General features: G+C 34.7%; 1 protein-coding gene across 13 annotated transcripts in view; it reads left to right on the forward strand.

The window, feature by feature from the left end:
* Positions 1 to 27,592, forward strand: part of DMD (dystrophin) — a 1,176,091-nt gene that overhangs the window by 977,088 nt on the left and 171,411 nt on the right. For all 13 annotated transcript variants that reach the window (XM_065677219.1, XM_065677222.1, XM_065677220.1 and 10 more), the window contains 3 exons: positions 3,360 to 3,516; positions 11,382 to 11,502; positions 12,168 to 12,436. In XM_065677219.1, the coding sequence (XP_065533291.1) occupies positions 3,360 to 3,516; positions 11,382 to 11,502; positions 12,168 to 12,436 (547 nt within the window). The remainder of the gene's footprint in view (positions 1 to 3,359; positions 3,517 to 11,381; positions 11,503 to 12,167; positions 12,437 to 27,592) is intronic.

A 27,592-nucleotide genomic window follows, 5' to 3' on the forward strand; every position in this document is an offset into this window, starting at 1 on the left:
GACATGAAAGAAAGTGATTAAACAACCTGTATTTATGATAAGCTTTATTTCTAAGGCTTCTATTTCCACTGCAAAACAAAAAATAGCCTTGTAAAGTGAGAAGGTAAGTTATTTAAGCTGATAGCTGTTGTGTGGAGAGTGGACAAAATTGCCAAACAAAATCCAGAGGTAATAGAAGACATAGGTAGTGTCATGAGAGAAAAAAATTCTGCTTCCAAGGAAAAATATAATAAATGATAATGTTACAAATTATGAAAGGGAGGTACAGGCTTCAATGGGCTGAAGATTTTGTTTCAGAAGAAATTGTCCAGGAAGCTTCTTTTCAGAAACACAACTTTTATAAGAGGCAGCCCAGCTCTGTTGCGTTGTCTCGGACGTTTTTTCACTTGCTCGCTTTCTGTGTGTTGGTAGTAGTTCAGAGAGCAGCAAAAGCAGAAGTGCTTTTTAAAGTAATGCATGAAATATTATCTTTTTTTCATCTCAGGCCCTGAGGGAGGTCAGTCTGTGTAATGACAAAAACCATCTTCATAACATTAATCATTAAACATTAATCATAAATGAAGGATATGAGGTTGAAAAGATATTAGTAGCTAAAGAAAGAGACACATTCATCCCTTTTTTTTTCTTTTTTTTTTTTTTTCCTGAGGAACTAAAGAAGAAGGATATAAACCTAAAAGGTCTCAGAGATTTTTTTTTCATATGCCTTTTACCCACGAACTTGCCAAAATGAAACAATGTTTAAGATAAGAAAAATTGTCAGTTGGCCAAATATCAATAATTAAATATATGGTACTTTCTGTCTTTCAGTTTTTTGCAGTTTCATGTATCACTGCCATTAGTCAAGTCAGAAATAGTAGCGAGTTATATCACAGTGACTTCTTGCATTAAACATTTAAAATAACAGATGTTTCAAAAATATTTGCTTGCTGCAAAAGGCTGAAGGTGTTCAACAGCTTACTGATTATGATAAGAGACAATTCTTAACTTCTATGACATTCAGTTTAAATGTTGCTGGCCACCAGACTGAACAGGCTATTCGCAGCCTACCTGCTTGGAGCTATTTCTTCCCATCATGTGGTATTGTATGGATTTCACAATGCTTACACAAAAGAGATATAAGAGCAGACATTTTAAATGTTCCCCAGGCATCAGTTTCACAAATCTCTTTATGTAGCTTAATTTCTAGACTGCTGAAACAGAAGACCCATGCTATTGCTCAAATTAGGTGGGCATTTTTTTCTAAGTCTGGTAAATACCAAGAGAAGCCAAATTCTTTTCCATTATTACATCTCTTCTGTTTGGATAACTTAGCATAGTTTAGCCTACTAAACTAAGAAAAAGAAAAAAAATTCTATTATCTGTTTTGTCTTGAACACAGCTATGAATATATGAGTGTATGCACTCATATGAGTATAGAGTGTATGCATAGAATGTATACTGGCGTGCACATACATAAACATGTATTCCCAAAGCTGAAGGAAGGGCAGAACAAGATGGGTTCCAGAAAAATACTCACCAAACTGGGAATCATCAAAGCACATTAGCAGTAACAAAACCACTTTGGGTCACTTTTTGCACTTTTACCATGTAAAGCCATACCTGGGGAAGCAGGGAAGACTCTTGTGTTTCCAATTGCTGCTCTTCTCTGGAGAAGGTAGAAGCTTGCTTTTACTGAATAAACATGGGAGACATTAATTAACATGCCTCAGAAACTTGGCTCCTTGACTGCGTCCAATCCAAAAGCCCTGTGGTCCTTGCTCTGGTTGTCACCTCCTGCAACTCGCCATGCCACATCTCTACCTCTCTTCCCTCCTTGCTGCTTTCAGAGGCATCCTGAAGCTTCCTCAGCCTTCATTGCCTGCAGGGCTGGCCTCCCCAAGCAGTGTGTGATGTGAGGCAGTTTTGCCTCAGCTCATAGCTGCCCTGTGAGAACAGAGATCAAAAGACAACATGGTCTATGTGTGTCTCTCCCACATAGCCTTTAAGTTTAAAAAAGAAGAAAATTTTCCATGAGCTCACATACCAGAGCAGCTGAGCTTTCTGTCAGCCTACGGCTAATCTGTCCCTTTCCTTTCTCTTTCTTTGCCACTCCAATTTCCTGGTATGAGAGGTTAGAAAAAAGACAGGATCTGTAGAGCATTTCAAACAAATACAGTCGACTTCACCCTCAACTATTCCTCATTTCCATATCTAAGCTATGTAATAAGGTCTGCAAAACACTAAGTACATATTTATCATATTTTTTTATAGACCAATCTATATGCAGTATAGGAAGAGAATTTTCACTGCCAGAAAATATGTGATTTTGTATACAATCACAGAAAAAGAAGAGAAATGTTATGCAAACAAAGCTGGAAGTTAAACAGAAAATATATGAAATAAAAGAAAATCTGTCTTTTGTAAATTTTATCACTTTACTGTTACACAGTACACCTTTCTGATTCAAATACAGTTTGAATTGCTGCATTACTGGAAGTGAATTAAGAATTTCTTCCCAAACAGCAATTAAAAATTAGCTTATTTGTAAGTCTAGAAAGACAAAATTTTACTGTGCTTTATCTATGGTATAAACAACGTTGAAGATTTGACCAGTTCCGTGATGTTTCAGTTCCATATTTTCTCTCCACAGAAAAGTTGCTGAAAATTAGTAGCTCAGTACTTGATCCGAGTATTAAAAAGACACATTTACACATACACAGAGAAAATATTTAGATGATGTCCTTACGGTGGAGACCTTGTTTGCATGAAGTAGTACTCTGTCTTTTAATTTTTCCAATGATTCAATTAGTTTTATTCACACCTCTGTTCAAATGGCACAGACATTTTGGTAATGTTTGTGCCAATGAAATTGGCTTTAACAATTTCCTCATGAGATTTTCTGGAAAGGATGGAATTGGTTCTTTTACCTAGAAGGTAAGCATTAATCTTGTGTGAGTTTGAATGGTTGGTGTAGTGGTTTAGAAAAATGCTTGCTCTTCTCTGAGTTGAAATGTTAGTTAATTAATCTCATAGTAATCCTAAGTGATGCTTAAGTTACTTCCGTGCTAGTCCTGCATAACTGTGCACCTTTAGTGAGACTGGCAATTCAGCACTGCTGAAGAGAAAAACTAAATTAAAAAAAAAACCAAACAAACAACAAACAAACAAGAAACCGAGACATGGGAAAAGAACAGATGTTTCAGGCCAGGACTGTGGAACCAAATTTAAATCTGTGTTGCCAGAAACTAATTCAAAGCTACAGAAGCTATTTAAAAATCATTAAGTTAATGAAACACTAAGATCTTTCTCAGTAAATAAGCTTGTACTATTAGGTTTTTATTATCACTGTGTTTGAATATATCTTTAATACATGCTTTCAGATCCCATTTGGAAGCCAGTACAGACCAGTGGAAGCGTTTACATCTCTCTCTTCAGGAACTTTTGGCATGGCTGCAATTGAAAGAGGATGAATTAAAACAGCAAGCACCCATTGGTGGAGATCTTCCCACCGTGCAGAAACAGAATGATATTCACAGGGTATGATTTTTTTAAATGATCTTTCAGTCACTGCTTTTTGTTTTGCAGGTTAGTGTTGCATGAAACAGTCTTTATTGGGAAAAGCTAGATACCCTGCAAAATATATTTTAGAAACAATTAAAACTGAACTTGCTTAAGAGTAGTAGCTATGATTTCCAAACACAGTTTAGAAAATCAGCCTTTTGGAGAAGGGAGTGTTTGCTACCAGCTGTTCGGCATTTTCATACACCTATCACAAAACAGGTAGTTTTCATGGCCAGAACAAGCAATAACTTAATATTATTTGAGGGTTAAATAATTAGTTCTGATAATTTTTCTAGATCAGGCATTTAAACTTCATGTTTAATTTGGTTTTGAATTAAATTTGAAACCCTATTTTTATACTGGTTTTGGGAACTTCTGTGAAAAGAATAGTTGGTACCAGCTCTAATGCACAACTGTGTGCACCCTGAACCAGCTGTAATAACTGACTGTAATTGTCTATGGATCAAACTAGTTTCATCGGGAAATTCTTATGGAAAGGCAATAGCAGAGCATCGTATGGGGAGTGTTCTGGACTAAGCTATGTAGTAAAAGGGAACCTAAATCCAACACTTGTATGGGAAGTTGTGGCATTTTTTTTAAAGCCACCAAATGAAAAACCCCCAAAATAACACAATACTGCTGAAAAATTCTTCATACAAAGATTCACACAGGATTTTTTTGTAGTAAAGTTATACTTTAAGTGTGTTTCATGTGTTCAGTCAAGTTCACATCTGTCTGATGTGAACTTATTGTCTGCTTTCAGGTAAATAGCTTTTAATTTGCTATGCCATTTCAGTCTATTCATGTCTGAATGTGAAATCACCGTTCTAGTACCTCAGTGGCTGCTTTATAGTGATGCCATAAGGAAACCCATTAGGGATCTGGTGTCCTGCAAAAATAAAGGTGAAAAATTGCTGAATGAAACAGTACCTGGGAAGAAACTGTTCTGTGAAGGAACAGGGAACCATGTGAAAGGTAATTGGGAAAGCACACCCAGCTTCAGCAAATAGCAGACTGATGGAAGTTAGTGGCAGTATGATTTTTCGGGGGTCTGTCTTTTACCTAATGGCTGAGAAAGCCAAAAAGAAATATGAACAAAAACCATTTTGCTGTCAGTGCACAAGGCTTTTTTAAGGTAATAGATTAGATATAAGGAAGAAGTTCTTTACTGTGAGGGTGGTGAGGCACTGGGATGGGTTGCCCAAGGAAGTTGTGAATGCTCAATCCCTGGTGATGTTCAAGGCTGGGTTGGACAGAGCCTTGGGTGACATGGTTTAGTGTGAGGTGTCCATACCCATGGCAGGGGAGTTGCAGCTAGATGATCTCAAGGTCTTTTTCAACCCTAACTATTCTGAGATTCTATAATATAATGCTTTGCTGCAAGGGACAGCTTGATCACATTTCCTAGGTCTTCCTTTTGGAGAAGCGATGCATTGTATGTGTCTTTCTCACAAGACTTTATTTGGGACTTCAGGCATTTATCACAGAAACAGTGAGGCCAAGAGATCCATGACTTATGGAGCACCACCAACCCTTTTTACCTTTCCCTCCATGAAAGTGAAGATATATGAAATGCCTAAGGTCTCTGTTCTAGCCAGCTGTCTGGCTATGACATGACATTAACTCAATGGCATGACATTAACTCAAACCCCTTATCCAAAGACAACTCTTGAGCCAAAGCAAGACTTAGAGAAAGGTTTGTGTAAGGTTGTTACAACAAAACTTTTGTCATCTGAACAATATCTGAGTGTCTGAAAACATTATCTTTCCTCTTAGATCAAAGAATCTAGATTTTTAAATCTAGATTGTGCCTCATAAAATGTTAATATTGCATATTGTTCTGTAAGCTATTTGAAAGTTCCCCAGAATTCATCATAAAGATGTCAAGCCTTCAGTAATGGTCTAAGTGATCTCTCTGTCACTCACCAATCAATGGAATTGCTTAAAACTTTTAGGGATGAGAAGTGCTGCAGAAAAGGTACCATGAATATATGCGAAGTGACTTTAAAAAATAGATCTTCTTCTAACTTCTTTTTGATCATCTTCTCTGCCACATGCTGATACATACAGACACAAATCTATAGTCTTGTCAAAGCTAGAACATTTTAGTTCCTTTTAGAAATATGGCTTCTTTTCTTTTCCTGTTCTGTAGCACTTCACTAGTTTAAGGTAAGGCCTTTCTAGTTGTAGCTATTCTGATTCCCTGTGAAAAAAGAACAAAACATAATCCATGAAATTAGGTTACCCTGTCTGCTCTTCAAATATCTCTTGCACAGAAGGAAGGAAAAACAACCAGTGCAAAACTCTTGTCAACTTGAGGTTGTCTTTGTGAAAATCTGCATTTGCAATTTGGCGGTTTTAAACTGGTTTTGGGGTGTTTTTTTTTTGTCCCTGGACACTGTGGACTTTCTCTTAAAGTTTCTTTTATAGAAACAGACATACAAAGGTTGTATCTGAATGAGCAGCTTAGCTTATTTCTGAACATAAGAAAAAAAGCTTCTAAAAAGTCTTTGTGCTACAAGTGCTGAACTATCTACCTTAAAACTAGAGTACAACACTGAAAATCTGGGGATTTTTTTCAAGAGTTTTGGACCCCTGCTTAAGAACAGAACTTAGCTCTCAGTGTTGGATGTGAAAATGAAGAGTAGTTGAATTTTATTCTTGAGAATCACCTGACACTTCATTTTATCCTCCTGAATGTCTGTTCTGAAAATCAGTCTTCAGTAAACAATTTAGGTCTCTACCTGATCTGACCAATCTTTTAAATGAGCCAAACTTCCAGCTTTGGTCTTATATATCAGTACAACACCTTTCCTTCTGTGAAGAATTGTTTTCGCCAGGTAAAGCCAGAAGTGAACCCGGGTAAATTCTGCATTAGAGAAAAGAAAACCCCAGCAGGGGAACATTATTTATAAGCATTTTAACTGACTGCTCTTGGGAAACGGCATGATAAATGCAAATCTGATTTTATGCCTGAATCCTTTTTCTAAAGTGTTGTTACAAACTGATTTTATTATATTTTTCCCCTTAAAAATGTAATTTAAAGAAAAAAAAACATGTTTAACCTCTCTATAATTTACAAGGACCACTGGAATGTCTCAGACTTTCATTGAAGAGATGAAAAGAAGTTGGTTCTTATCATTGGAATACTTCTATTTAAGATTGGCTTTAAAAATTTAAGAGTAAGATTTAGATGAAGATTTCAAATGCTTGAATCTATGCCAGAGGAGAGCTTGAACTCAACTAGAAAGAGATGTCAGTGCAGTCAAAATAATTGTTACATTCTAAATGTGAGGTGATTTTTAGACAAGGGAATTTGGAATTTATCCTAAATACACCCACATAACTGCTTTTTGTTTGAACTTTATAAGTAGTGTGGTTCATTTTGTCAATTTTCAGCTTCTGAAGAAATTGTGTCTATGCCAAAGTCTTAGAATGTATTTGTATGTGCAGGGGTGTCAGTCAATGATAAAAATGCTGCTCTTCATAGAAACATTATTTAATTATCTTGCAGTTTTTGTTGTTTGATTAAGCATAATAATAATGTTTTATTAAAATCATATTAATAACTGTGTACATGTTACAGTTAATCTAAGTTAAGTAACTTAGGCATCATGCACACAGCTTGCTTTTACTTTCATTCTTTGAAGAGCTACCACGTCTTCTGTGTATGTTTGTATTAACAGCATAAACAGCATTTATGATTATAGATTCATAAATTAATGAATATAGATTCATAAATATATAATTCCCTGGAAACCCTTTCACATCTATAACAACAGCACCTGGACAATTCCTGCTTCAACTTTTTCTGGTGGCACAATGGAATGTAATACTGAAGTAAACCCCAATTTTTAAAAAGCATTATGGTTGTGAAACATCTTGAGTTAATTTAATTGCACTCTTTAAAATTCATTAAAAGCAAAAAATATCAGCTTTTCTAATAACAGAGATTAATGTAAGCTTTACTAATGCACCTCTCATTGCATTTTCATCGTTCGATTTAAACATTCTGTGTTTCTTCATCTAAAGAGATTTAGGGACACCCATGAGGAGGCAGTGGAGGTCTGAGATAAGCTAATCAATATATGCATTATTAAAATCGTGGGAAGAATGCCATTACTGCTGCAGTGTTGATGACAAATAGAGATGCCTAAATAAAGGAGTTTACTTTTTTTTTTTTTGGTCAGGTCATACATTATGCACATTCGATTTCCTCTACAGTCACTACGAAGTGTAGAAGTTAAGGAATTCAATGAAATTAGCCTGAAATCATTAGCTGTAAATTAGGCATTTATTTAGGCTAATTCTGCTTTCAGTGATATTCTGCTTAATATAAAGATGTATTTTTCAGGGCTCCAGATAGATTTTTTTTTTTTTTCCAAAAGAAGAGAAGATGTCATTTATTACTATTTATGATTTTTATTAGTAGTGTGTACATATTTCACAACAAAGCTTTAATTGGAAAGGCTGGCTTCATACAGTAAGAACCTTTTTGGAATGGGATAGTATGAAATGAGCATTCATCACTTCTAATGCTGTTCTGTGCTACTGCTGTAGTCTCATGTTTTTTTAGTTTCTTGCTTTTTTAAATTTCTTATACTGAAACATATTTTAACTTAGTAGAAGTCTGCAGATCAAAACTAGAGAAAGCATTGAGAACTGTAAACAGGTCTCAGAACCATACTGTGTACTATTTTAAAACTCAGGATTTACAGACTATAATCGCATCAGCCAGCTCCAGAATGGAAAAGCTGGAAAACTCTGTAGTAGCTCTCTGTTATCCTTTAATAAGTGAGAAGGAGATTCTCTGTTTGTGACTAAATGCAAAATACAGGAAGTCAGAAAGTTCCCATTCGTGTTTCTCTGTTGTTTTGAGAAGATAGATACAATGATTCCTGCTCACACACCTTGTGGAATACAGTATGCTTATCTGATTATGTTATCCTTGTTCTGCTGCACGAGAGAGGAATGTGTCTTTAAACCTGTATTTAAACCTCTTTTGGAAACATAATGCCCCTATGTGTATTTGGTTGGTATGGTTTTATGCAGAGACAGTACAAGCTGAAAGAAGATATTTGTGTTCTCATTGTTACTACGTGTACAACAGATAGGGTTGATCTGAGTACAGTGGCAGCACTCCATACAGCAGTACTACTTATCCCTAAATACATAGCTCAAAAGCATTTCTGGCTTTTAAATATCCTCTAAATTGGCGTAGCTCTGTGTTCCTCTGGAATACCTGTGACTCCTTCCTGCTCTTGGTATATATAAAGAGAACAGACCCTTGTGCATATGCCTCCTGTTTGATCCGTTTGGGACATAAACATTTCTGAGAAATAATTTGTCTTTGGCAACATTGATGAAGCGTATTATTTCTTTAAGCTGTCATAAAATTATAGCGTTTAAAAACAAATATGACTGTTGATGTCACTTTTAACACTATCAGAGAAGAGCAAAGCACACAGTCCATGGGGAGCACTTTAAGTTATGCTGCCTGCTGGCTTACTTGATCTGAAGACCTGCCACACTTGTGTAGTGGGACAGAATGATGTAATTTGAGGTGAGCACCAAGGCTAATTAAAGGAATAGATTTTTTCCTCATTTGGAAGTATGAAAAAGCTTGTTGTATTTCCTCTTTCCATTGCACTAAATTCAAGAGTCAGGTATGAATTATAAAATTATCTAAACTTAAAATTGTCTAAGAGTCTTAACCCTGGGATAATCCCACTCAGTTTTTATGCAGAGCAATGTCCAATAGTAGTTTACTTGTTAGGATACAGTACCCTGTTTCTGATAATCAGGGTTGGTTCCTAAGGGTCAACATGATTGTTTAAAATATTTATCACAGATCTTAATCAAACAATAGATTTCATTATGATATGAGATACACTCTGTGAAGGGATCCCAGCCCCACTGATGTCCATGATGATACAAAATGAGCATTTTTTAGTTTGTTGCTTCCTTCAAGAAAGCAAAAGGCTAAAGGGTTTTCTCAATTCACAATCACAAATATTATGGTCAGTTTTTGGCCTCTTAATAAAAATATTTTTAAATATTTGTAGTAGAATAACAGTCATTCCCTTAAGTTTACTTCCCCGAAATGTATTAAGAATTTTTTTACCTCTGAGTGCTCATATCATAAACTGCAGGTATGATTCTCATTAATAGTTCCATTAGGTATTTCCTGTGCAAAGCATTTCAAATCAAATATAATTCAAAGTGTAATGAACTTTTAATATTGGATTTATAATCTTTCATTAGTTTGCATAGAAACCCACATTTTGTTTAATAGTTAATTTAATTTCATTGGTGAATTTATTATGTTAGAAGACTATGTAATGTCTGTGCTTTATAAAGAATTTTCTAATCCCTGGAGTAAAATACCTGTTTTTCACTCATGGCATATGCCTCTTTTTTTCAGCGTTGTGTTTTGTTTTACACTGTACTATAATTATCTGCATGTTTTACCTCTGCTACTTGAAAACACTACGCACTCAATATTGTTTTATAAATAGAGAAGAAAATGTTGAAATAAAACAACGTTTAAGGGCCATTTAGATAAATTCAATACAACATGCAAAAGACCCAGTGCAACATGCAACCAACCCACAGGCCAGGTTTCATCTACATTTCTGTGTGGTGAACATTTAGATTCATATTAACGGAAACTTAAATTCTCCTTAAGCAAAAAAACCAACACAAAACAAAACAAAACAAAACCCAAAACCAATAAGCAATCAAAACCCAAACAAAACCAACCAACCAAACAAAACAAAAAAAAACCCTAAAACAAAACCATGGAGATATGTGTACTTTCAGTAGACTGCCAAAACTTTAAATACCAACCTTGGGAATCTTCCTCACAGTCATTTTAAAAGCAGGGAATATAAGAGAGGTAGTAAAAGGAGATGTTGCTGGATGAAGGAAAATGCAACCAGGAAAGAGGAAGAAAATGCAAGAAAGGAGACAGGTGCCAAAAAACATAACAGGAAAGGAAGAGGTAAAAGGGAGAAATACAGTCTATCTGAAAAGGAGCAAAATATATCACCAAGCAATGTTAAAGATATGGGAATTGATAATAAATACTGACTAACTAGGAATTATCTATTTCTTAAGAACTACTTTCTGCCCTTTAATTTTTATTCATGCATGCCTTCATCTAAGCTAGATTATATTTCTGAACTTTCACCTTGGCCTTTGACATTCTTCCTGTCAAAAATCTCAGTTCATGTAATTTTGGAGGACATGTATTTACACTAACACTAGAAAAGAGCACTACAATTTACTATATTGTAATGTATTTTGGTTTTGGTTTGTTGTTTTTTTTTTTTGTTACTGATTGTTACATGTTAGTGTGTCAATATCCTTTGGTCCTTTTTTTTTTTTTTTTCATATGATTAAACAGTTGCCAGCAGTAGTAGCAAAGTGGTAGGTAGCCATGAAACACATTGCATTTACCTTTATAATATGGTAAATCTTGCTTTCAAGAACTCTTAACTATGCTGGTGTTGTCTAGTACGTAGCCAGCCAAAGCTTTGCACCATGGAGCTTAGTTTTGGAGTTGACTCTGACAAATCAACAAAAGGGATCCCTTTTACAGTGAAAATTTGATCAGCAACCTCAAGTACTTTGCAGTATACTGGCAGTAGATTTGCTCATTTGAATATAATGTGATTTTAGGTTAAGCAAAAGCTGATTATCTCTTTTACATTTTTTTGGTAGCTACTTGTAATATACGTGGAAATTTTTGTTGGAAATTTTGTTCTAAAATTGATGAAAAAAGGGGCTAGCACTTGGTATTTCATTATATATCCACTTACTTTTGTTTCATCTCTCAGACTTTCAAGAGGGAGCTGAAAACAAAAGAACCTGTTATCAGGAGTGCACTTGAGACTGTGCGAATCCTCTTAGCAGAGCAGCCTGTGGAGGGACTGGAGAAGCTCTACCCAGAACCAAGAGGTAATTGAAGAAAGAGGGTAAGGACACATTGCTAGAAAGATCAGTGATGGTCAGCGTTAATTAAATATATTCTGCCAGCCACTGTGAAAGCATTCCTTTTACAATCCACGCTGAATGTCGGTATTCAGAGACTAAGCAAAAAATATATATGAAAGAAACCCTTAGCAATCCTTCTGAGCACTGTGGCACTAAATAGACATGCATATTTATAAGCAGATTTTGAAACTGACTTTAAACCTTCATGACCTGTCTATAATTGTAGGCCCATTTGAGGTCTGAAAGCTACAATTTAACTTAAAATTCAACTTGTAGTCTCAGTACTAGAGATACTCCCAAATTCATTCAATTGCAGCAAAAGATTCGCAGTGGTTAATATTTATGTATACACAGAACTATTTTTCAGGACACATTTAATAAATTTTTAGCTACATATTGCATGTTTAAAAATGCCTTTATACAGTTAAATGTATATTTCGGTGATCTGTATGGTGTCATGATTTAAATTTGTTAAAAGACTTTCAAACAAGAACAGATAAACAAAATAAATTTCACAGGCGTCTTTGGTTATGAACAGTTTCTTATTGAGCTTTGAACTTACCCAGATGGCAATTATTTTTCATCTAAGACGCAGTATGTCTTAAAAGCCTCTTAATTTTTACATTTAGAGCTGCCACCTGAGGAAAGGGCCCATAATGTCACAAAACTTCTCCAAAGGCAAGCAGATGAGGTCAGAACTGAGTGGGATAAGCTGAATCTACAGTCTGCTGATTGGCAGAAGAAGATAGATGATGCTCTTGAAAGACTGCAGGGCCTTCAAGAGGCAATGGATGAAGTGGACCTAAAACTACGCCAAGCAGAAGTGTTCAAGGGATCCTGGCAGCCAGTAGGGGATCTGCTAATTGATTCTCTGCAGGATCACTTAGAAAAAGTCAAGGTATGTGTCAGTATATCAGTATTTCTGAGGATGAAGTGATTGATTCATTGTATGAATCCCCAAATCAGGAATTATCTTTGAAAATGAGAAATTGATAGCTTTGTGTCATAGTGATTTCTATTTCTTTTTAAAAGTACATAAAAAGCCTTTTATAATTTCTGCAATTAAAATGGAATCAAATTACCATTGAGAATGTCTAATGCTTACATTGATAAAAAGCACTACAGGAACGTGTAAATATCCTCAGCATACTCACTGTTAGCTCAGAAGATGCAGTTAGCAGTAAAGAAAGCCAAAGAGAACAGATAGGAGAGTGCATGATAAAAGTATGGAAAATGGATTCTGCTCTTTATTGTAATTTGTGAGTATGATGAATAAATAATTGTGTCTGTACTTTTAGAGTAGAACTGAAATAATTTAAAATCTGTGGTTTTGTTATTTCGTTACAGTGATGGCATTTGCTATCTTATTTGATAACTAGGCCTCTTAACATAAGATATTAAAAAAAATCCTGGAAAAACTGTCATTATTTTCTGTAACTTAATGATTATTTGCTTTTAAGGGCTATTTCTTAAAATAATTGCCTATTGAGCAACTCATGAAGGCTTGTCCTACTTCAGCATGACTGCCATGGCCAGTATTCCTTCAGCTAGAGCACAACAGGGGCAGTTGCCATTTTGACAGGAACAAAGTGCCTCTGTTCCATTCACATAAATGAGAATCATCAGTCATTTTGAAAGAGACCTAAGCTGACTGTTATTTTCTCTAGTAGAACATTAGGATCTGAGAAATAGAAAGATACGGCAAGATAAAATAATGACAAGAAAATAATACCTTTAAAAATCAAATGTAGTTTATATAAAAAAAAAAAGTTCACAAGTTTTAGTCACGCAAGAAGTTTAATGAGTGTCCTGTGCAAATATTGTACAAGAAAAATGAAGTACCTGGTAGCTGATGAACAGCTGCAAAATTTGTTTATCATCATTTAAATTCATAACTTTATAAATCTCAGAAAGTTCCTTCTATTATGGCCATGGGGTTTTTGTAATTCTGAAGAAGATATTCTGAAAAACACTGAGTGCCTGATATTATTGGAAAACAAAGCAAGTTGCTTAATTGTAAAGCTGCGACCTTAACTGTTGACTCCACAATTATTGTGCTGAATCCCGTTACATTTAAAGATATATATAGAGATAGATAGATAGATATAGATATATATATATAAAATAATCCATCCTAGAGGACATAATGAAATGGTAATAACAGCCGCGACAAAATCCAGAAGGTGGTATCAATTAATAGATGTCTGTTTATTCCTTCTGAAGCCTTAATATTAGGGCTAGACAGAAACCAAGACTTCTGTTCCAAGTTTAAAATTAGATGCTGCCACCTACCCCCCCAATTTTTATCTAATTTGTACCATAATTACTTAAAATATTTATTAATATAGTCTATCATAAAACCATACCATAAGATTATCAGCTAAATGGTAAATGAAACAACTGTGCAGAGTATATTCATATCCTTATGAGCTATAACTTTTCATTTCATATATGGCAATTATAATCCGCTAGATGCATGCATATTGCAATATTGTGCTTTCATCACTTTCTAAGTGATCGTAATTAGCCTAGGTAATATAGGAACACAATAGGCCAAAAACTGAAAAATATTAAAGGTGTCAGTAGTACAATAATTGTCCTAAAATGAACTGTCTAGAAGGTATGTACAGCTCTAACAAAATATAATTCCAACATAGATATTGAAGACAAATGCCTATACCAACTAGGCAATCTAAGCGTTTGTGAAATTAAAAACTACCCAGAAAGCTACAATTGTGTCTGCAATATGAAGGCCTATATAAAACTATGGGTTTGGGATTTGTAGGTTTTACCTCAGTTATTCATATTTGTGATATTCATATTTCTTCTTAGAGTGAAATCTATTTTAGAAAGGTTGCAGATTAAGACCAATAATTTATGTAACCCTGAAACAGAGCATAGATATCCTCAAAAGTTTTCAAGTTTGCATTTGCTACATGTGAACTGGCTAGACTATAGAAACTTTGACCTTGATCCATACCTACCTAAAGTGTGCAAATACTTAAAATATACTCACAACTCTAGCCTTAATTTCCATCTTTAATTTTTTATAATGTAAAAAAACAGGGTTTAATGTCAATATAATATCTGTGACATGAGCAGTAAGACATGTTTTAAGCCCATTTTTCTGTTGAACTTATTTCTTGGATAGTTCATTTTGGATTTACTCTGTCTTGATAAGTTTAGATGTAACAATTATTACTGTCTCAGTAATAATGATCAAATTTAGTCAGTTTTCTCCCCCTTCCCTTTTTTGTTTAAATGAAACCTGAAAAATTGGGAAGCGTTTTGTGTTTCATTTCCCATGCTATCAAAGGTGGAAGAGAAAGATTATACCTTGGCTACTTTTGTACAAGAAATGAAGGCAAATCTTGGCCTTTTTATAAAATGTAGCCCACATTTTTTTTCTTCATAAGACTTTAACAACTACGTAAAATAAAATTTCATTAATAGTATTATATTCATAGTTACTTGTATACAAAATTGTTGCTTTGAAAAGTAATTAACACTAAAAGAATTAATAGTCTTTTGCCTGAAAGGCTTAATAAGGCTAAGAAAGCTAACATGGGAACATTTATGAAAAAGAGTACGTAGAATTGACTCAAAGCATTAGCTAGGTAAGCGGCAGTGTCTACTTTGCATATGCTAAGAAAATGAAGAACATCAGTCTGAGTTTAAAGTGGAGGTCCAATGATGTGAAGACTGAAGGGGCAAAAGAGATTGGTAAACGGACAAGTGGAGGGAGGGGGAAGAAAGCTCCAGCCTGCTCAGCACTGAATTACTCCTCCTACATCCTAGTAACCTTTTCCAGTCTATAGGACCAGTCCTTGGCTCCAAAACTGCAGCAGTCTCCCAAAGTGGTGTATGCATATGAGAATGGATAATGGCTTAAAAGCTGTTGCATAATTCCTCATGTGCAATTTTAAAACTTACCTTGTCATGGTGAAGACAGGGGGAATCGCTCAGCTCTGCAGATTTTAGATGCCTTTGATCTGTCATTTGGCCTGTATAAGCTGCTTTAACACATGGTTGCTACTGTTTTCTTATAGTTCTTAGTAATTGATTCACTTAAATGTTAAATACTTTTCTTTTGCAAATGTTTCAATTAAAAGGTGAATTTTTTATGCATCTACCATATCACTAGTGACATATGACTACTTCAGTTTTCTATCATACACAGCACTGTAAATAAACAGAAGAGCCTCTAGAGTCCATGGAGGATATAAGTCCTTTCTGATATTTTTTTAACTACTGAAAAAAAGAAAAAAGAAAAAGAAAAATAGTAATAGCAGTTGTGTCTATGGTTTCCCTAGCTGAAAATAGAAGCCCATATGTCAAGAACACCTGCCAAATAAAAGCTGAACTGCGTAGTCCTTTTTTCAATTAATGTAATTGTGTTATAGAATTTGTTCTTCTTCATTATCATATAGAGGGCACCTCGACTCTATGTGATGATTGTTAACTGTAAGCAGGAGAGCAGAATTTAGTGGCTTAAGTCTTGTATTTCCTCTGAGCAGTTTTCATCAAAGTCTTAATCTTGCTTCTTAAGAACTGGTTGTTGCTCTTGTAGATCACTTTTACAGTTATGAATAAAGCAGTGGGAAGAATATGAACTTTGTTATATAGATTATTGATTTTAATGTATTTAACGTAACAAGTGTATTCACAAAGGCTGTAAGTGTTCTTTTAAATTATTTTCACAGCCTATTTACAATTTTAATACAATTTCTACTAATTAATTTCTACAAAACTGTGAAAAAAAGACAGAAATTCACAAGTACTGCATGAGTGACCCTTTTACTCTGAGATGTCAGTCTGAATTATATGCTATTTATTTCAGACTTTTTTCTGCATTATTGACAGTTGTAGTCAATTGTATGTCACTGACAAATGTTTACTGGACAGTGTCAACACAGATTGTAATTATGCGTAGATCAGAAATTAACTGATCTGCTCATCCTCTACTCCAAATTAGCTTTGTATGTGCACTTAGTTCTTTTGTCCCTAGTCATCTGTTCTTTAAATGAGACAAAAGGTAAGACAACCCCTTAAGATAATTAAATAAATTTCATTTGTGTTCATATGTTCATTTAGAAAGAAAAGAAATAGATTTCGAAAGGTTAAAATGCCATATTATTGCAAACACTTTAATACTAGATCAGCAACCTCTATTACTGGAGAGTGAATGAACATAGGCAGTTCATTTAACGAAAAAGAAAAAAGAAAGCCTTATATATTCTTCTGTACTTCATTTTGGTTCTGTTCAGCTACTGCTGTGCTGAAAAGAGGCACTGCAGAAAAGTAGACTTACAATGCTATTAGGAAGGAACTGTGCTGATAGCTGCCTACAATGGAGATTCAGAGAGCAAAGTGAGTTGTTGAATTTCTAATTTGTGTTCTCATTCACAGAAAAAAAACATCTTCCAAAATTATTTGAAATGCTTAGGAAACTGACAATTTTCTGTCTTTCCTGAAGAAAGAATGATTTTTGTAAGTTTACATACAGGAAAATTAATGAATGGTACCTAAACCCAAGACAATACTCCACATTCATTCCCTCCTCACAATGGAGATATACACTGGACATGAAGAGATCAGTTGTAAATAAATCCATAGAAACCATACAAGAAATAATTACCTGGAAGATCAATGTATTGAATAACTAGAACTTAACAACCAGCTAGATATCAATAGCATTGCTAGATCCGTGTTGAAGCAAATCAGGGTCAGATTGCAATGTGACACATACGCTCCTGTTAATTTTTTCTTAACATAAAATTAAGCTATGCATTAAGTTAAGCTGTCAGAACTCATGCAGTCCAATCTGTAAAATAAAATTACGTTACACAGTGAATTTTGAGATTCTCCTTATTTACAATTTGTTTCTTAAAAAAAAAAAAAAAAGAGAGACAATAGGGGTCAGAATTAATATCAACAGCAAATCACTGCTATTTGGAAGTAAATTATCTTGCCTGTTATTCTGAACAAAATTGGTTTTGTTCCACTACAAAATCCTACATTATCTTCTACATTATTTGAAGCCCCCTTTTTTACCTCAAATTTCTACTATGTGTAATCACCTTTTTTTTTTTTTTTTTGTCATGTGCAACACTCACTGGTTTCTCTGCTGTCTACAGAAATTTGCAGAGAAAAATTCTATTTAGCAGAGTTTGTAGCAGGTAAGCCTACAGATGTGGCCCTAAAGTATTGTTTCAGCGGTTTCAGTACTCAGACTAGGATGTATTTTGACAGTTTACAAGGATTACCATTGACAATAGCTATACTTCCTATTATTTTAGATCTAAACCCACCAAAAAAGTACTAAAGCATTCCATATACAGAATTTTAAGTGTGAACAAAGATTCAATTAAATATTTTTTAATTATGTGTACAGTTAAAAAATGGCAGCATCCATTGTTTGACAGCTGAATAGGAAACTGCCTGCAGTGTAGGAGATGGAAATATTAAGGTTTTCTTCAGACTACAACTGAAGTAATTACCATTGCAAATGCTTCTCAAGTTTACCATTTCATACATATGTCATTCTGTGGTAGAGTCACTCAATAATTATGATGTCTCCTTAGACTACTTTGAAATGCATATGCATTTTTTCAATTTAATTTGAAGCCAGCTATCACCACCAAAGACTATAATCAGTCTGAATTGTCTGATTTTCTTTAATAAGTCATTTAATATGTTCTGTGCTAGACTCTGTGATTTTTAAAAAACTAATTCACACATAATAGCCATTTCCTCCTAACTCATTTGCTAGCTTTCCAAAACCCAAAAAATCATCCCTGAGAAAATTAAAGATTACCTCTATATGACTGTTTTATTGCTAATGTAAACTAAACCACCAGTAAAGTATATCAGAACATAATAAACTTTATTTTAAAATAAACCAAAATCTTATTTAAATTCTCTGGAACACTTTGAAATCCTACAGATGCCCTTATTATAGATAATATTTTTTTGTGAATTTAAAATTTTGGGTTGCTTTTTATGATGAAAGAAAGCAGTATCTGAAGTTTGTTGAAGTCGTTAATGGGTCAACTTTCAGGTTGTTGTAAAACATCAAAGACCGGTTGTGTAGCCTGGTATATTGGTTTTACCTTTTTTTTTTTTAATACTTTTATATTTTTCATGTATATTTTTTTTAGCTTTTTTTTTTTTTATACCAGGTATATTGTTTTTACCTTTACCTTCTTTATACAACAGAGAATTTAGTAGGGTTGTTTGGTTGTCACTCCTGGGGGCAAGTTTAATTTTCTAAGATTTGCTTTAAGTACAAAATTAAGTTAAAAACTATGGAGTGCTTCATCATGTAGTTGTACCAGTTGACGTTATTTCTGCTATGCTTCTTAGCTTCCAGGAGATGAAAGTTACTCAGTTGTGTCCTGTGGTATCTTAATCTCATTTTAACAGCATATGAATCTATTTTCTCACATGAAAAGAAATACACTCACAAGTGGTTATTTGATATGTAATAGTCACGTATTTGCAACTGATACAAATTTAATCTAAAAGTCTCATCTGTGATATTTTGTTGCTATGTAATCAGTCACTTAAGTTTGGAGAATTTGTTATAGCTATAACTATGTCAATAGCCCATATCTAAGCCCATTTTAAGCAAACCATCACTCCTTCTGCTGACTGCTTTTCTGCAATAAGCTATACATTTCTGATATTTAGATACTGCTGCTTTCATTATGTGAATGTTTTATGGAGTATAGATTACACAGCAGTTTTGTTTATGTCAAGCTACCTATTTTAAGGGAGAGTACAAAATCTTTTTTACATAGGAATAATAAGAAAATGACGAGCAGGCAGAGAGGTGAAATCTTAGATTAGTCTTTTAAAATTAAGACTGCCCTTTACCATGCTACTTATTGGAAAACAGTAGCATAACCAAAACATTACAGAAACATTAATGTCCCTTTGCTAACAAAGAACAAACAACAAATGAGTATTCTTTAATTAACTTTTTTTTGGAATCATAACAACTGGTGTGAGAAGCAGCGTCTTGCAGACCACTTTGCGAAAGAACCAGCGGTTGGGAAAGACCTGCACCAGATTTCACCCAGTTTGCACCAGATTTGTACTAATTGTTTTAACACAATTATTAATGTACAGATTAACTATTTCATCTTTGATTAAGGAACTTTGGGCTAAATAATAGTTAACTTTTCCCTGAAAGTAAGTGCAGAAAAATGCCAGAATTCTAAAGAAGGAAAAAAAATAGTGACAAGTAAAAAGTGGAAATCTTTTCTAGCTTGAACACCTTTTGGTAGAACATGCTATTATTAGATCAACAGATTTCATTTAGAGCCAAATTTTCACTTGTATGAACTCACCCTGCTGCTTTCAGTGGGAGTTCAAATGCACATCTGCAGACAGAATTTGACTTTTTAAGTATTGGTAATCTCTGATCTTGGTTTCTGATAGCCTGCTGAGGAGACTGACTAATACGTGTGTAAAGACTTGTCTGTCATTTTGTGCCTCTGAAGTTCAGAATTGAGGTCAGACCAGAATTTTTTTAAGGATTACTCTTTTTCAATTTACCAGAAACAAGAATGGGACATGAGATTTTAGAAGGAGAATAGAACATTATTGTTTAAGTACCTAAGTGTCATGGTTATTGCAGGGACTCTATCATTTAACATGGCTTTTTGTTTCAAGTTTGACCATATAAACATAGTACATATAGATATTAGTCTGATGATCAAGTATTAACATACCCAGACAAATGACATTAAATCAAAGATGCTCTTGAATTGCTGTGATTCTGTTCTTCTTTCTCTAATACCCTGGAAATGTAAATATTTATCCAAGGGAAAAAAAAAATACAATGCAAGTAACACTTTTCTTTTTACTATGGGATCATTTTATTTGGGCTTTCCGAAATTACTGCAGCTCAGGGAGGTGGGTGGCTAAAGGGAGCAAAATTATATTCAAGGTGGATTTACAACAGAAATCTGATCTGCTATATATAGTCTGCTATTAAAACATTTTTACATAATGGGAAAGGACTTACCAGCAGTGAATATAAAACCAGAGACATTTATGTTCAATGAGACACAAGAGGAGGGAAAGGGGAGGAGTGTTAGAAACGAATTTTAATGTTGTCTACTTTCTATGAGGATGCAATTTTTTTCCATGGGAAGAAATCTGCCAGTATTATGTTTCTAATGAAATATCTTCTTAAAACATTGGCTCTCCAAGTCCTGTTGTTGTAACTATCTAGTGTGCAGATTCTGTAATGATAATGTTACTACGACATCAGCAAATCAATGAGCAAAATAAAATCAATTTATCAAGCTCATATGCCTGGTACACAGTAATTATTTAGGGAATAAAATGAATGTCAGATTGCCTGGGATATTTATCAGCAACCCATGGTGCTGTACTTTTCTCATTTTAATCTTTATATATTTAAAGCTTAATAGAGTTTTATTTCATATTTTCTGTCCAAGTTAACCCTTAATAAAACCTTATAAATGCTACTTAGCACTTTTATAGTGCTCCTCATGTTCCAAATAGTATGAGTTAATCAGCTTCTTTCTGAAACTGCAATAGATGGAATATTATCCCCAATTTACAAATAGGGCAGTCGAATCAGTGAAACTAATTTGTCCAGATAACAATGCCACTCAAAGTATTTTTATTCTCTTTAGGTTTTGCCTGCAAATTATTTTATTTTAGCTGGGTTTGATTATTGAGAGGATTAAGAATGACAATTATCATCAGTTTCAGCAGGAGCCACAGCTACTCACTTCCCAGAGCTTACTCTCCCTCAAAACATAGCAGGGAAGTCTGCCACCCAGATGGGTTTCAGCCTGAATGTCTGTGAAGGGGAGTGCTGCTCCTCATGCAGTCTCCCAGCCTGTGTCTGACATTGCCATAAAAACCCTAGACCTGTTTCATTTTAAAATTTTTATTTAACTGTCTCCTTTTCAGCATTTTATTTTAGTATTCCTTCCTCCTAAATAAGCTTAAAAAGTAAACTGTTCTCACTTATGTTCTACTAAAATCTACTGTTAGAACTAAATTTCTTTAGTTCTAACATTTAGTTTAGACATTGTTGAAGGATGGTCTTATTAGACATAAAAGGTCTAGGAATTTCCATCTCAACATTTTGACTTGGAGATTCACACATGCTCACTCCCCACACATTATATAGTAGTGGAGAAAAGGTGAAGATGGGAATTACAATATTAGTTCAAGAATTGGAAAACACAGCTTTCAGCAAAACACTTGAACAATCTGCATTCTTCTGGAGGTTAGAGACTGAATGGACTGTAGTGACTCCTCTTGACCTTAAACTCCATGAAAAACTTTGTTCCCCTTGCTACAGGTATCAATTACCAACTTTATGAGGTTAAACATTATTAAATATTCACACGGTAAATTTAAAGATGTGTTGGCATATTGTAAGTAAACTTAATCCTTTGTGGTGGGAGATGATAAAATAAATATTTAATTTTAAAGTAAAATAAAGATCTGCATATGCTTTTTGTTAGAAAAAGTAGCAGGAGTTTCTGATGCTTCTTGTCTAAATTGTTTTAATGTTGGTTGAGTGTCAGAATACAATCTGTGTCTTAGTAGTGTCTAAGCTAAGCTTATGTATGGCCATGAAAAGAATCTGTATTTTCCCTCCTGAGCTACAGAGTCTGCCTGCTGATGTCTGAAAGCTTGAGTTGTTTTCTAATATCATGATACAGCTGTTGTTTCTGAAATACTACATTTGCCTTTAAAATACCATGCTAGTTTGCAACACAATAGAGATGTACATTCTACTAACTATTTGCTGAGGACAAGAAAAATTTCTGTGAGTCTCTGCTACCTGAAAGTGTCCCTGTGCACCTGTGTACTTGCCTTTTGGTAAGGTACATGGGTTATTGAATATTTTATGTTTCTATATATCTAATATGTGTTGTTTGCAAGTTAATTAATAGAGATAAATGATGTGTTATTAATGGTTTAAAAACAGGTACATGTCTATCTTTTCAAGTGACTTTTTAGCTTTAAAAATGCTGAATGAAACCATACTCAGGGAAAAATTTCCTTTGTAAAAATTTCCTTCTGTATTCTTTGTCCTTCATGTAGTGTGTGTTAGACTTTCAGATTGCACTTTGAAATACTTCAAGTTATTTACAGTTCCTAGGCACTTCATCTCTTGATTGCCAGATTGGCTTCTTGGTTGCAAAGTAACTGAGTAAGTGACTTTAATTTTGTGGAAAAATTGGTACAGAACTGTTTGTGAACACTTAGCAGTGATGGGCTCTGCCATGTCATGGTTATAGTTGTTCTGATAGACTGAATTACAAGCTAAATTTGCTCAGTTACTTTTTCCCCTCCTTGGAGGAGAACACAATTTCAGAATAAATGCCAAAGTTGTATCTACCTGGTCAGGGATCATAAAAGTGCAGATCACATGTTGAGTTTAAAAAAAATCATGTCAAGAATTCATAGTAGCAAACTGATAAGTGCTTCAGGATACATGCATTTATTTGTGTGCTTCTGTTTATAACATAAGACACCCTAATAATTAAATATTTTTTTCTTGATATAACATTGCTACAAACCATAGCTTTTTCCCTTGAAAGTTCAGAAAAGAAAAAAATTAATACTTGGCATTAGTCTGTTCTTCATTTGTTGTATTCAAATTTAGATATCCTTATTTTAAAGGAAATACAGAGTTAGTTTTCCATAATGCAGGAAATAACTTTTGAAAAATGCAATGATTTATCAGATTCAGAACTACAGAATTCAGAATGGGATAGGGCTTAGAAGGCATTTGATTTTCTTTCTTCCCTGATATCTTCTATTTGAACTATTTTTACCCTAGAAGAGGATCTATATTCTACTCGAGTGCATTCTTGCTTGGTCATTTCTGAGTTTATAAAAATATATAGGATGGAAAATCAAATCAGCTGAAATCCATTTTGTTTCAACACCGCCTGTCCCCAGGAGCACTAAAATCAAATAAAAATACAGTATGAGTTTAAAAGGACGCTAAGTGTAGCATATTGAGGTAGCAGCTGACAATCCCAGGTTCCAATGAAATCTGAATCAGAGTACGCTAAAACCATCATAGAAGAAATGGACTCATTTTGAGTGAAAAAGACCACTGCTGTTAAACTGTCCTGGGTAGAATATGCTAGTTTGTTCCACCTTGCGTGGTTTTAAATATAAAACCTGAAGATATACTCTGGCCCATAAATACTTGTCCACTTTGATACTAAGGGAGCTGAGGTAGAGAAACATCAGAGCTGGGAACCTGCTGCAGACCAGGTGTAAGACAGCCACTCACCTTACTGTGCAAATGGATCCTGCTCTAATTTAGCTGCAGCTGCTCCTGGTAAAAAAATCCTCCACAACATAAATTCATCTGGCACAGGAGAGCTCTTCTCCCTAAGCCATGATGTATTTTCATCATGGTGCTGGATGTCCTACTCTGTCTCTTTCACTGGTTATGAGAACTAAGGTTTAACACAGACCTGTGCTAGCAGGATACTTTTCTATACAAATGAATTCTTCAACAAAATGCCAAACTGGCATGAGGCCGCCACCCTATATAAATGCCACTCATAGACCAGAGAAACAGACTTTCTTTGTAGGCACATTTGGCCTTTTCTTGAAATCTGCTTCATATTAAGAGTCAGAAAAATCCATGGTGGAACATGTAAGAGGATGGAGTTTTCATGTTCATAATTCTGGACATACATAAGTGCTGATGTTATACAGCTTCTTTGTTAATGAAATAATCTTATTTAGTATTTATTTACTCTTCCTCTCAAATGAATTGTGAATTTCCTTTCAGATTTCATGGAACTGTTTTATGTATCCTAAAAAACCCCACAGCCTTTTCATGGCACTGTTAAAAGCCGTCTCCCTTTGGTGAATCTTTAAAGACATAGGCTCTTTTTATTTTGTTTTATCCCTCTTCTGAACATTGGGCAGCCTTCCAAAGAGGAAGTCAATGTTCTTCTATGTGTTAGGGATCACTAAATAAAAGGAAGAAATGAAAAAAAAAGCCACCAATATGGCATGAGAAATGTGGGAGGAAGGACATCTTAAAAAACTTTAATCATATTTAAACAAATCATCAAATTTTCATTCATAGAGTCACCATTCTGGGAAGAGGTGAAAGCTGTGTTGTGGCTTTTACTACCTTGGAACAAGAGAGCCAAAGAACAAGCAAATTTAATGGAAAATATGCAGAAAAGGACCTGCAAATTACTGGGGGAAAGGGGAATTGGGGAAAGGAGGAGGAGAGGGCTTAGCTTGTACATTCCAAAATAGATAAGAAACTAATCAGCAATTACAGTAACTAACCTAAAAACCTTCTGGATTTGAAGTTCCAGCACTAACTAGAAAATATGTAATGCCAGAGCATAATCAGTAAGGAAGAGATTTGGCTTGGTATTGAGCAGTGTAAGTTCAAAACATTGCTATCGTAATAGCGATCATTATGAACTAAAGGTCAGCATCTCTGCAGGACAAAAAATAACCCAAAAATCCACCACAGGATTGTTCAGTTGTCAGAAAGGAAGCTACACACAAATGAGGAAGCCTGCTGAAAGTGAACCAAAAGATGCATAAAGCATGTGAAAACAGCATGGAGTCACTACACTGGAAACTGAAAACAAATCTATGCTGTCAAAATGGAGTCATAGAAGACCTAGAAAGGTGGGGTGGCCAAAGAAAAAAATAAAGAAACCTATCTGAAGCAAAAATACAGAGAACGAATTGTCATGCTTAAGAGCACCAAATCACCAGTACCAGATGAATATTGGGTCAAGGTTTCTAATGGAAGAATAAAATAGCTGTAACTATTAACATTATTTTCTTGTTTTAAAATATTTTTTTATAAGGAATGTAATAGGAAAATGCAGTGATAGGTTTTAAATAGTGTATCTAGTCAGGCTTGTGGACCTGCAGACCAGGAAACCTGGGGAAGAATACAATGTAGAAGAGACAACAGTTTTAGTGAAAGCGGGTGTGCCTTACATCTCCTAGTATGCCTTGCAGGAAATATGAACATATCGATAACAGGGTATAGGCTATTTGGCATTCCACAAGAATTTTAAGGTCTTCCAGCAAAGAAGCCAAGTTCCTGTGGGGTGACACTGAACGTCTTCATGTGGATAAATAACCAATTATCTGGTTATTTCCTGTAAAAGATGGAATACAAAAGCCAGAGGTCAGTTTTTCCAGCAAGGGAGATAACTGCTCCAGCAGGTCTACTCTGTCCAGCATGTACATAAATAAGCTGGAAAAGAAAATTAATAATGCACTTCTTGATGATATGAGCCTATTCAAAGTGCTCTAAGATGAGGACAGGTTGCAAACAGCTTAAGAAAAACCTCACAGTAGTGACTGACAGCAAAGTGATGGCAGATGAAATTGAGTGCTGATAAGTCTCAATCAAAACGTATGGAAGAAGCCATCCCAACTTTACGTGCGTGGTAATGAGGTCTCCTTAGCCATTTTAAACACTTCTTTAGCACCCATGAAATGATCTCCGAAAATATCACATAAATTTTCGGGACTGTTAGAAGGCCAAATGAAATGCTAGGAATTACTGAAAAAGCAGAAAATATCATCATGCCATGGTGTAAGTCCCTGTTGTACCCATATCCTGTATATTGTAGGCAGTGTTTTGGACCCCCAATCTAAAATAATATTATAGCAAATTATATAAAAAGTATACAAGGACAGAATAAATGGAGTAGGATTGGGGTTTGTCTTGTGTAATTTCACATCTGCCAGGTAGCTGTGCATGTGAGCTAGTTGCCTGGGCTTCTAGTATAGTCAATGAAAATCTGATCATTTCTCTTGTTGCAATTCAGAATGTGATTCATGTTATCCTATAGTAAAACCTTATGTTCAGCTCCTGGTTTTGATCAGCTAGTGAATATAAAGGGACCATATAACAACTTGCTTAGATGTAAATACCTCATATCCACATTTAATCAAATATATTTTGGTCTTTGTATCTTTCCTTCTTCCTTTTCATGGAAGAAGGAAAAAATATGATGGAGGGTTTGTAGAATCTTCAACAGCATAAAGGAAGTATGTCCATCAGGAATGGTTTATCACTGTCTCTCGTGGGGTAAGAATTAGGGAAGGTCTCAAGTGATATGTTAAAAAAAAAAAAGAGGTGGCTCTTCAACCTGTATATTGAGTTTACCACAGGGTGTGCTGGACTAGAAAACGCTGTTAGTTTAAAAAAAATCTAGAGGATAATTTAATAGAAAACAAATCCATCAAGATCTTATTGACATAGAAACACAGCTTCTGGCTCCAGAATCTCTGATACTGAAATTGCTGAGCTGGAACAGTACAGCAAGGAACAAGGAAGCTGATGCTTTCCCTTACCTTCTTCCTTAAGAAGTTGTGTTGGCTACCATCAGAAACGGACAGAGTGAGATGAGCTTTTCATCTGACTGATTATGGCCACTGTATGTTCTAGACTTAACATTTAGCTGGTTAAGGCGTCTGTGGTATATGTGGTCTAGAGTTCTTGCTAATTTTCCAAGGCATTTCAAAGTATTTTCTAACAAACAGTACTGTAAGGATCATTTAAAATCCAATCTACCACCTGCAGTATCACATACCATTGAAATTGTGTTTTGCGTAAGGACAGTTATAATGAAGATAATTTGGCACTGTTTCTCCTATTGCTGTTCACACTGAGAAATCATTTACACCCTGAGCAATTTAATTGGTTCAAGTAGGTCTCCTTGTGGTAGTGGTACACTACTCACCAGGTATATTTGTTTTTAAATTTCCAACAGCTTAGTTCAGTACATTTTTCCGATACAAAATTGTGGCATGTACAGTATTTTTTATGTAAAAGGAAAAAAAATAGAAAAAAAAAAAAAAGAATCAATCTTATACTACACAACCTGCTTATTAAAAATGTTTCTGTAAAAAAAATGTAAAAATATAAATGTTTCTGTGATTTTCATGAGTATGATGATTTCTGCATCATACTCATGAAAATCACAATCCAGTAGAAATTCTGCTTCTGCAGATGGCAAGTACT

This window comes from Lathamus discolor, chromosome 4, assembly GCF_037157495.1.
Source record: "Lathamus discolor isolate bLatDis1 chromosome 4, bLatDis1.hap1, whole genome shotgun sequence".
Classification (NCBI taxonomy): Eukaryota; Metazoa; Chordata; class Aves; order Psittaciformes; family Psittacidae; genus Lathamus; species Lathamus discolor.